This window comes from Podarcis pityusensis (assembly GCF_964106645.2).
Source record: "Podarcis pityusensis genome assembly, chromosome: 3".
NCBI lineage: Eukaryota > Metazoa > Chordata > Lepidosauria > Squamata > Lacertidae > Podarcis > Podarcis pityusensis.
The window spans coordinates 68,045,420-68,057,514 of NC_138026.1; the positions used below are offsets into that span (position 1 = coordinate 68,045,420).

At 39.5% G+C, this 12,095-nt stretch overlaps 1 protein-coding gene across 4 annotated transcripts in view; it reads left to right on the forward strand.

Annotated features, from left to right (window-relative positions):
• Positions 1–12,095, forward strand: part of TIAM2 (TIAM Rac1 associated GEF 2) — a 136,291-nt gene that overhangs the window by 91,553 nt on the left and 32,643 nt on the right. For all 4 annotated transcript variants that reach the window (XR_013983900.1, XM_080998339.1, XM_080998341.1 and 1 more), the window contains one exon: positions 5,030–5,133. Coding sequence is in view for 3 of the 4 variants with exons in the window: in XM_080998339.1 (XP_080854465.1) it covers positions 5,030–5,133 (104 nt within the window). In the remaining variant the exon portion in view is untranslated. The remainder of the gene's footprint in view (positions 1–5,029; positions 5,134–12,095) is intronic.

Below are 12,095 nucleotides of genomic sequence, written 5' to 3' on the forward strand. Positions count from 1 at the left end.
ACCCACTTGAAGGAGTGCCCATTTACTTGTGACTCTGGCCACTTGCCATGCAAATAGCTGTGTCCACTCTGCTCTTCAATAGGAAGGGATCAAAGTCTTAAATTTTGAGGCCTAGTTTCCAACAATGAGGTGACAAATCTGTGATAGGCACCTTTATATTTTTAGAGTATATACCCGTAACCTTTAATTTTTTGACAGAAATTTACAAAATTTGCAGGCCATTGTAGTTTCCTAAGAAGATTAAGCCTTGCTAAAATTTTGACACTGTGTGTATTGTGAAAGGGGGGGTGTCTTTAAAGCTTGGAGGTTAATAAGGGATTAATGTTCCCCACCCCATTTTTTGAGAATTTGTATGAAGAGGCATATATCATAGAGGTGTCTCTAAGTAAGAAACTTTCAAAATTCCATGAGGATAGACTCAGGAATTGGAGAGCTATGATTCTGTTTTCATTTACCCATTGAGATTACTTGGGCAAACACTATCATTGAGATTTCTACCACATTAATCAGCTAAGTGATTAATCAGCTGATTGGTCACAAGTATTTGTTTCAACTTGATTCTGAAGCATACAGTGTTTACTGTTAAATACTCCTAATAGCTTATTTTAATAAAAAGTGCTAAGCAAGTAATTAATGTAATAAGCTGATAATTAACAATGCATAGTGTTTTCAACAAGTGATTTGTGAATGCTGGAAATGTGCTTATTCTGTTCTGTTGAAAACAGAACAGCTTTCTTTTTATCTTCTGGGCTGACCATTAACCTTGGAATTGTTGTTTGCAAAGGGAGAATTGTTTGTAGTTCATTCAACAGCTGTTTTCATTCTTCAGGATGCAATATAGTATTTCATTTGCCGCTCCCTTCAGCATTTTTCCAGTCATTACTAAATACCAGGACCACCAAGGTTTTGTACCTTCTTGAGGTTTGGCTCCATTCCTGAGCTGCTTAAACAGAAGCCCTTCGGCAGCTTGCCTGATCAAAACATCTAGAAGAATATGAGAAACTTCTGATGTAAATAAATCTGACCCCATTCGTGAAAACACCAGTACATGTGATTATATTTTTCTCCCTAAGCCTTTCCTCTTTCCTTCAGAATGTGAAGTATCTTGAGAGAGTATTTTGAGATTTTCCCAGTATTTTAATTTGGGAGCGAAAGCGGGTACTGCAAGCATCCTTTTGTCAGCTGTTGCTTTATATCATTTTTACTATAGCTTTTGTTACACAGTGTTGTTGTTTTGGTGGCTTTTTTATGGCAAGACTTCCCCCTACAAGAGTAAGTTCATGTTCTGTACGTTCTGGAAAGACTGATAAAGATAATTAGGTTCAAGAACATTCAAGCTGTATTTTCCTTGAGAACATATTTAAACCTCTTTTGTTGTCCACCGGCATTACACTTTCCATTCTTAAGTTGGGAATAGAGTAGTTGCTTTAGAAGACGATAATTAGGCATCTAAACTACATGAGCAGTCCACTGAAGCTGATGTTGAAGAAGCATTATTTCACTATATTAAATACTGCGTAGAACTGCTGTTTGTATTCTGTTTCAAACTGATTGTGGAAGAGCAGTGACTCAGCATAACTAAATATCTTATTTTGCTATGGACCATTCACATTTCTACTCCTTCTCATATTAACAGCTTTTCCCCACAAGGTATTCCGTCCTTGTTGAACAAATATATTGCCAGAGTTAAACACATACCCCATTAGACAGTCTGTGCTCTGAAACTCTCACAGGCATGACCTAGAAAACTGAACAAATTGCCTATACAGCTTTTCTACTTTGTGAGAGGTTGGGTACATCTAATTTTCGCTGTGCCATCTGCTTTTATTTTTAGTTCTCCATCCCCTCCCCTCTATTACTGTCAGAAGACTAGAAGGTAAAGCACACCTCCTTTTTCTGGCTTGGAAGAGTCTTTCCCACCTACCCATGCGCTTGACATTTGATAACACTTGATTTTTCCCTCCTGATGAGCAATAAGTCACTTGTTCAGAATAGAGCTATGAATGGTAGGAAGCATCCCCAGCACCAAGATATTTAAGAGCAAGTTCTCTATTCCTCCTTACTCCTCACTGTAATTTCCCCTTTATTTGCAGAGAGAAGGATGAGATGGCAAGAGAAGTGCTGATTAGAATGTAATTAAGGCTTCATTAATCAAGTGGGCTAAGAGGCAACATGTGAAGGCTGCATCTGCTCTCTTTTCTTACATGGTAGAAGGACTTCCTTCATGAAAGAGAGGGTTTGGGGGGTTTTTGAAGCCCCCCCCCCATCGTTCTCCTAGCCTTCAATATGTTAGCACCAAAAAACCTCTGCAGCACATGCATGGTCTTTGCATCTGATAATTTTGATTATGCCCCATTGTCAGCTTTTATTCTGTGGCCTCTACCTCTCTGAAAGTGCAAATACCTGCATTCCCTTATGGTTGACAAATATTTGGTTCCTTCTGTGACTGTCGCATCTGTGCACAGTCTGTTTGCCTTTAATTGAATAACCAACTGTAAGGGAATGATTTGGGAAACCGTGGTGTACTCTTTGAAATCTGGTGGCTACATGATCATTTCTTTTGAATGACGGTGAGTCATAGATCTGCCTGCCTGTATAACACAATGTTATGTAAGTCATGTAATTAAGGAGCCACTGGTCCCACAAGACTGAATACAGTCAAGCACTCACTGAAGTTGCCTGCCATTGTGGGCGCTCCATGGCTTCTGAGTGCCTCTGGGCAAAATGCTTGGAGTGGTATTCAATTTGCCATTTGCTCTGATTGAGCGCTAAAAAGCAGTTTTCCATGGGGCAAAGCAATGGGACAAGAAGAAGTATGGATATGCTCTAAGTTTTGCTCAGAGGAAACCCACTGATATTAGCTTGGTCATGTTCATTTATCTCAGTGGGTATACTCTAAATAAAACTGAGCTAGATTCCACCCTTGGTTTTGTTGCAGTAAATTCATACTACCGTATTGGCCTGAATATAAGCCACACTCTCTCCCCCCCCCCCATTCTAATTGTGAAAAGTTAAAGTGCGGTTTCAATTCACAACCTTACAAAAATTGGCTTATACGATATCACTGTAGCATTTTCTTCTGTGTTTGCCATTTTGGGGTGTGAGTGCCTGCGGAATTTTAAGGGAGCGGATTATATCCAGGTATTGTCTTTCTCTCCCCCCCCCCCAATTTTAAAGGTGCGGCTTATATTCGGGCCAATACAGTACTTGCCGCAATTTCAGAAATGCTGTCTACTGGCATACCACCACCACCACTGGGTGAAACCCAGAGTTTTCCTTTGATTTTTGGCATAATTATAAGGCTACCGCTAATAACTGTACTAGTTAGGCCTTTGAACTATGAATTTGCTTTTAACCTATTCAGTTGTATAGATTTTGTCACTAATGTTTTTACTGTTGTCACAGTTTTTATATGCTGTACACCCTCACATTGTATTTTTATGGAAGTGTGGTTTAGAAGTAGCTATAATAAAGAAATAATAATAGCATTTTAAAATTGGATTTAGAGGGCAGATTATCCTTACCCTTTTGGATCTGTATGTGCAAATGCACCCCACTAAAATATGGATAGATTAACCTCTCTTTTTTTTCAATCTCTGGAGATCAGATGAGGATCCCACTGACAATGTCAGAACCATTCTTAATAAGTAGAACTCCTAGGAATGTTGGATATATAGCCACAGCTTTACAATTTTCTTGAGGGTCTCCTTGCATTGACATCTCCTTACTTGACTCCCTGAGTATTAGTGGGACAGTTTCTTTGGATTTGGCTTGCTCTAGGCCAGTAAGGCTGCCACTGGTGGTAGCAGCAGCAGCTGGCTTAGCATTTGGCTTCTTGTGGCTTGGCCAGCCACTTCCCAGCCAAACTGTGATTGGGAAAGCAGCGCCAATGGCAGATGGCTGGTGAGGCACTATGCCAGCCCATCCCTGTTGAAAGATGAGTCAGCTGCCTGCCTAGTGCAACTGATTTTAACATGATGAATGGCATCAACTCAGTTCCCCAAACCCCCAAATGCTGTACCTTGGAATATGGTGGGGAAAACTATTGATTGGTCTGGGGGGGGGGGGGGAATGCATAATAACCAGAAACAAATAATGCATTATTTTAAACTTTTGTGTTGTATGCTCCAGAGTGCAATTTTTGTTGAGTGAAATTAGTAACAGATTCCAGTTCAGGGTGGGGGTAAACTTAGCACATGGGCTCTCAACGAGAAAACATGGAACTAATTGTCAAATCCTAGTATTGGTCTCATGGCCCGAGGTGGAAATAGTGAAAGAGTCGTGAAGAGTCAGAAAAGAATATTGAACTGGGCTCCCCATCCTTGGTTTGTCATTTTCAACTTTTAAAGATTTTAGGCTTTTCCTGATAAGAATATATGCAGTGGTGAATAAGTTGTGTACAGAACAGATGTATTTATCCCATGTTTGCAAAAGGTGTGTGTGTGTGCGCGCACACAAAATTTGGGTGCTCTTATTGGGAGATTTGAACCTTCCTTTTCTTTTGGTTAAAATTGCCTGCACGGTGCCTGATGTTGGTCAAGGACAGCGCTATCATCCCTCCATTGCCAGTTTTCCAAATTGTTTCTCTAGACAACTGCATTAAGAAGGAAGCCAGGGTGGTTCCCTCCCCTGCCCACTTTGCTCCACTAATGTATTTATGAACCACGTCATGTTGCAGAACGTTGTGTTCATCCAAAAGAATCACTTGATACATGGAGTCATTTTTATTGGTTGTTCCCTTCGGCCAGCACAAACTGTGCTACACTGTAGACAGATGATGCTACATTAGGAATTTGGGGAGGAAGAACTTAATTTTAGCTGATCAGATACGTGCATTACTTCAGAGAGGCTGTTTTAGCTGAACTGCCTTTTAAAAGCAGTAGGGAGAGCAGTAGAAGTAGCAAAGTAGTCCTCCTCCTCCTCCTTCCCCTCTCCCTGGTACAGAGAGCTTTTATGAATGAAGCAAAAAATACTTTTCTACTGCTGATAATTGAACTCTCTGAATTTTTGGCTTTTCATTTGCATGCAGATTTCAGCAATGTGCCTGATGTTACTGCAAGTCTGAAAAGAAGCAGTACGAATGGCATTCTGGACCAGGTTCCCCAGAAGGAGAAACTTGAGTTATCTTTCCAGGTAAGAGCACTTCTTAAAAACCTAGAGCGCAGTAATCAGCAAACAGTATTAGGAGACTTGCTGACAGCTGTTATACATGATACAATTTAGCATAAAATTCTGTACTCAATAGCCTTACCTTAATCTGTAGTACATTTTGGAGAATGACTGCTATACCTGTAGGAGCTATTTTTGAGGAGGCAAAGTGCATTTTCATGTGTCATGATAAAGATGAACAAAGTCTGTCAATGATGGTTATGCTTGGTAATAAATTGTCAGGTACCACAGCCTACAAGCTGTGTATTGTTGTGGGCAAAGTACTGGACTTACTGCTGGGACGCCTGGTTTCAAACTTCCTGCATGTTGAATGCAAGTGATTTCATTTCATTCTTCATTTGCTTATTGCCTTTATATGTAACTATGATCAAATGTAACACAAACAGGAATCTTGCCAGAGTGAATGAGATAAGAACTGTCTATCCTCTTGATCGGCATGGCCAAACTTGGCCCTCCAGATGTTTTAGGACTACAACTCCCACCACCCCTAGCTAACAGGACCAGTGGTCAGAGATGATGGGAATTGTAGTCCCAAAACATCTGGAGGGCCATGTTTGGCCATGCCTGCTCTAGATGTTGTCAGTATTTTTACTCTTTCAACTGCTCTTGAACTTTGGCTTCTCATTTTTAGGATTAAGAGGATCATAGTTATTTAGACCATGACTTGAATGGCTGTTCATTTTTGTATACCTCAGTCATGTGCCCAGTCAAGTGAATTGGCATGGGTTTACCCCAGGTTTGGTTTGGTTTGGTTTGGTTTGGGATTGGTCAGCTAGATCAGCACTGCAGTGCACAGGAGGTTTGTGAGAAGTGTGTAGGTAGGGCTAGGAAAGAAACTATTTTGGAAGTGTGGAGCATTTGAGGGGCCAAAAGGTATGTTCTGACCAGTATGTACATACACTGGTTTATATGGGCAACTCGTTTCTCTTCTAAAGCACATTTAAAAGTAGTTTCTCAATGCGAGCCAGGTGATGCCCTATCCACACAACGAGGCAAGTAGTCTCAAGTTGGGCATCAGCAACTTCTGTTTGTTTTTTTTTAAAGCAATTTATTAAATTTTACAATAAAAATAGACATAATAAACAATGTAACATCGATCTTAACATATTTTCACATTTTCTTTGGACTTCCTCACACCTCCCGCTCCCATTTTCATCGTTAAAACATTTTGTCAGCAATTTATCATCTTGTTTAAATTCTTATATCCCTTCTATATTTCATAATCATATAATTCTCAAAAGGAGCTAATTTTTCACAGTCTTACTTATTTTCTTAAAAAAGCTTCTAAATTTAGTGGCGCTCAGTTGTTTTAGTCTAGCATCTTATTTAGCATTCACTCAAATTACAATACTTTTGTAAATAGTTCTTAAATTTCTTCCAATCCTCCTCAATCCTCTCTTCTCCCAGGTCACGGATTCTGCCGGTCATTTCAGCCAGTTCCATGTAATCTATCAGTTGTATCTGCCATTCTTCCAGTGTGGGTAGATCTTGGGTTTTCCAATGTTTTGCGAGAAGTATCCTTGCTGCTGTTGTTGCATACATAAAGAATGTCTGGTCCTTCTTTGCCACCCCTTGGCCGACAATACCCAAAAGGAAAGCCTCTGGTTTCTTAGTGAAGGTATATTTAAATACCTTTTTCAGTTCATTATAGATCATTTCCCAGAACGCCTTCACTTTAGGGCAAGTCCGCCAGAGGTGGAAGAACGTTCCCTCGCACTCTTTGCATTTCCAACACTTATTATCAGACAGGTGGTAAATTTTAGCAAGTTTGACTGGGGTCATGTACCATCTATAAATCATTTTCATTACATTTTCTTTCAGGGCGTTACATGCAGTAAATTTCAGTCCATTATTCCACAACCTCTCCCAGTCCTCAAACATGATATTATGCCCAATGTCCTGTGCCCACCTTATCATAGCCGATTTAACCGTTTCGTCTTGTGTATTCCATTTCAACAGCAAGTTATACATCCTTGAAAGTACCTTAATCTTTGGTTCTAACAATTCTGTTTCTAGTTTCGATTTCTCCACCTGGAACCCTAATTTCTTATCATTTTTAAAAACTTCTTTGATCTGAGCGTAATGTAACCAGTCTCGCACTTTGTCTTTCATTTTCTCTAGACTCTGCAATTTCCTTTTGTCTCCATCCTTTTCTAGTATTTCCCAATATTTTGGCCATTTAGCCTCCATATTGGGTCTTTTTCGGGCCTTGGCTTCCAAAGGTGAAAGCCACCTTGGTGTTTTATTTTCCAGCAAGTCTTTATATTTTGACCAGACATTAAACAATGATTTTCTGACAATATGGTTCTTAAAGGCCTTATTTGCTTTAACCTTGTCATACCATAAATATGCATGCCATCCAAAGGTATTGTTAAACCCCTCCAAATCCAACACATCAGTGTCTTCAAGAAGTAGCCAGTCTTTTAGCCAGCAGAACGCTGCGGCTTCGTAATACAACTTTAAGTCTGGCAGGGCAAAGCCCCCTCTTTGTTTTGCATCGGTTAATATCTTAAACTTAATTCTGGGCTTTTTGCCCTGCCAGACAAACTTGGAAATGTCTCTCTGCCACTTCTGAAAGCACTCCGTTTTGTCCAAAACCTGAAGTGTTTGAAATAAAAACAACATCCTTGGCAATACATTCATCTTAATAGCAGCAATTCGGCCTAACAAAGAAAGTTTCAATTTTGTCCAACTATCTAGGTCTCTCTTAATTTCTGTCCAACATTTTTCATAATTGTCCTTAAATAGACCTAGATTTTTTGCTGTTATGTTTACCCCTAGGTATTTCACTTTTTTCACCACATTAAGTTCCATCTCATTCTGAAACCGTTCTGACTCTGTATTAGTCAAATTTTTCCCCAAAACCTTAGTTTTCTGTTTGTTTAATTTAAATCCAGCCACCCGACCAAAGTCATTAATCAGTTGTAATACTCTTTTCGTACTGGGCTCTGGCTTCTGCAAGGTCAAAACCAGGTCATCTGCAAAAGCTTTTAATTTATATTGTTTCTGACCAACCTGAATTCCTTCCACCAACTGATCCCTTCTAATCATGTTCAATAGCACTTCCAGAACCGAAATAAATAACAAAGGGGAAATAGGGCAACCTTGTCGTGTCCCTTTTTCAATTTTAAACTCTTCCGTAACCACATTATTAACTATCAGTTTAGCTTTCTGTTCTGAATATATCGCCTCAATCCCATTTTCAAAACCCCGTCCCACTCCCATCTCTTTTAAATTTCCCATCATGAATTTCCAGGAGATATTGTCAAAGGCCTTCTCCGCATCTATAAAAATTAAAACTGCTTTTGTATTTATATCTGTTTGCAGAAGTTCCAAAATGTCAATAATGTTCCTTGTATTAGCAAACAGATGTCTTCCTGGGAGAAAGCCAGCCTGGTCCTTATGAATTACTTCATTTAAAACTTTTTTAAATCTATTTGCCAAAATGTCTGCAAATATTTTATAATCCACATTTAAGAGAGAGATGGGACGGTAGTTCTTAAGTTGTGTCTTTTCAGCTTCCGACTTTGGTATTAATGTGATAAATGCTTCCTTCCACGACTCCGGTGCCCTCCTCCCCTCCATAATTTCATTGCTGACCTCCATCAAAGGTTGTATCAAATAGTCTTTCAATGTCTTATAGTACTTGGAGGTCAGCCCATCTGGTCCTGGAGATTTGCCAAGTTGCATGTTCTGGATAGCTTGTTCGATCTCCTGTCGTGTTATTTTAGAATTCAGGATTGTCCTATTTTCTTGTGACAATTTAGATAATCCGTTTTTTGCCAAAAATTGTTTAATCTCAACATCATCTTGCGGCCCTTGGGTGTATAATTTTTTGAAGTATCTCTGGAAACACTTTCTAATGTCCACCGGATTCTGGATGTTTTTTCCATCAACCTCCAAGTTTGTAACAGTGTTTAATCTTTGTCTTCTCTTCAACTGCCAAGCTAGCAGTTTTCCACATTTATTCGCCGACTCAAACGTTTTTTGTTTCATTAATTTAACCTTCCATTCAATTTCCTGATTTATCAACTTAGAATATTGTGTTTGATAAAGTTTAATTTCTCTCAGAGTTGGCTGTGACTTCGGATTCACTCTTAATTTCTTCTCTAATTCTTTTATTTTATCCAAGATCTTATCTTTTTTCTCATTATGTGTTCTTTTCTTCACTGCATTCTGTTGTATCAAGAATCCCCTCATTACAGCTTTGCTTGCGTCCCAGATTATTCTTTTTTCCACCATATTATTCATGTTTATCTCAAAATAGTCCTTCAAAACTTTTTGGGCCTTCTTGGTAATTTCCTGATCTCTAAACAAATTGTCATTCATCTTCCATCTAAAGGATCCAGTTGGTAATAGTGTCATATCCATCTTTACTGCATTGTGGTCAGAGCAAGTCTTTGGGCAGATTTCCACTTTTCTAACCTTAGGTGCCAGGCCTCTAGAAATCCATATTTGGTCGATTCTTGTCCAGGTCAGTTGGGCTTCAGAAAAGAATGTTCCCTCTCTTCCTAGTGGGTTCTTTGTCCTCCAAATGTCAATCAAGTCCATATTGTCAGTCATTTCAAAAAAGGTTTTAGGTAGTCTGCCGTCTTTTGTAACATTTTGACTTTGTGACTTGTCCATGTTAGTTGATACGACCCCGTTCATATCTCCCATCATTATGATGTTGTTGTAGTCTAGATAATCCAGCATTGTCTCCTGCAACTTCTTGTAAAATTCCGATTTCCCTTCATTAGGTGCATAAATTCCTAATATCAGCAGTTTCTCTCCTTGATATTGTATCTCAATGGCCAAAATTCTTCCATATTCATCTTTAAATAGGAATTTAGGTGACAGGCTCTCTTTTGCATATATCACTACGCCTCTCTTCTTAACTTTGTCCGAAGATACAAACTCCTGGCCCAATCTTTTATTTATTAACACTTTTCTGTGGAGCCTCGTCACATGTGTTTCTTGTAAACAAATAATGTCCAATTGTTCTTTTTTTAATATATGAAATATTTTCTTCCTTTTTTCCGGAATGTTACAACCATTAATATTCCAGCTCAACAGTTGCAGAGACATCCTGAATTATCTGGTTATTTTTCAAGGGGTGGTATCTTCTCAGGGACTTCAGGTTCCACAGATGCTGATGTTGGTGTTGGCGTTGCCTCAGGCCCAGCAGGTAGTTCAATTCTTTTTTGAAGGTCCTCTCCGTGTGTAGACAGGAATTTGTCTCTCTCTTCCAGTGTTCTAACTTTAACCTTTCTCCCTCTAAAGGTAAAAGATAGTCCTTGAGGAAATTCCCACCTAAATGGAATTGCGTTGCTCCTTAGTAGTTTAACAAGTTCAGAATAGGCGGTTCTAAGGTCAAGCAGTAGTCTTGGGATATCTTTATAAATTTCAATTCTTCTATCCAACACCTCCAGTGATTTTACAAAGTGTAGTCCCAGAATCTTATCCCTTTCCTCCTTTGATCTCAATGTTATCAAACAGTCTCTGGGCCTCTCCTTCTTTATGAATCTTCCAAGTCTGAAAGCTGACACAATTTTAAAGTCCTTTTCTTCCAAGTTCCAGAACTTGGAGAATTCTTTAGTCAAAAACTCAGTTAGATTTCCTTCTTCTGCCTCTTGTAGTGATCTAATCCTTAAGTTATTCTCACGGTTTCGCAGTTCTATCATCGAGAGATAAATCTGGTGTTCCCCAACTTGTTTAGTGAGTGGTCTTACCTCTTGCTCTAAATTTTCAAATCTTTGTCTGGTGTCCTCAGTCAATTTCCGATTTTCTGCTGAGGCCTCCGTTAGCTGTCCAATTGCTTGTGCATTCTGTGTCACTTGTGTGGTTAATTTATTTAAACATTCTGTATTTTTATCAATCTTTGCTGATTGGGCATCTGCTTTCTTGTCCAAAGCTTCCAATTTTTCAAAGATTTTATCTAGTATAGAAGCAGATGCTCCTGAGGCCATATCTTCCAATTGTAACTGCTCTGCTTCGCCCTCACCCTCCACTTCTGAGGGCAAAGCAGGCACAGATGATCTGCGTGTCTGTAAGGCTGAGGTTAGAGTTGTTAGAGTTGTTTGTTTAGCTCTCCCTCTTTTTCTTGTGCCACTCATTCCAACGTTATCTGTCAGTCAAGGTCACACTGAGTTATTCCCATGGGAATGGAAAGGTCCAGAGCAAGCAAACAGCAAGGGAATCGAAAGTAAAAAGTGTATGTAAAATCACTGTTATAATCCAATCCTCTAGAGGGAGCTTGATCTATCTTTCAGAGTCTAAATTAATGTCCAAAAACCTTCAGATACAAATACTTAGCAGAGTTTATAAATGATTACCTTGTTGCAGACAGTGCTTATTTATCTCCAAAAAGAATGTTTCAAATTTAAAAGGTATCAATACCCTCAGATTGTTTCCAGTTCCAATATACAGTATCCAAATCTGCAGTACTGACAGCTCCCTTAGTACTCAGGCAGCTCCTGACTCTGGGTTTCACCTTTAAATTTGTAATCCAATAAGAGGAGGAAAGTCAAGTACAAATAGAAATCCCAAATCTTTAACTTGAAGTCTTTGCTTTAAAATGCAAGTTCAAATAGATGCTTAGATCTGTAAGACTTAGAGTCTCTTTCTTTCAGCCTCCACTCCTCCAGCTGATTGCTTTTTTTCAAGTTCAATGGCTGCGGAAGACGGACTTCCTGCTTCCACGTCTCTCCGCTCACAGCCAAGTTCAAGCCAATTTAAATTTCCCTTTTAAAGTCTCAAATTTCGAGTGATTCAGTCTTTTACTCACAAATTAGTTGCTTTTTCGTCCGGATCCGTAATTTGGCAGGAAAAGGGATCAGCGCTCACCGACAGCAGCAGCGCGGCTTCGCTCCTCAGGCTGCGAAACAGCTCACAGCGCCGCAACCCCCCTCCGTGCTCCGGAGCCCCTTACGGGGTTCCTTCTGCAC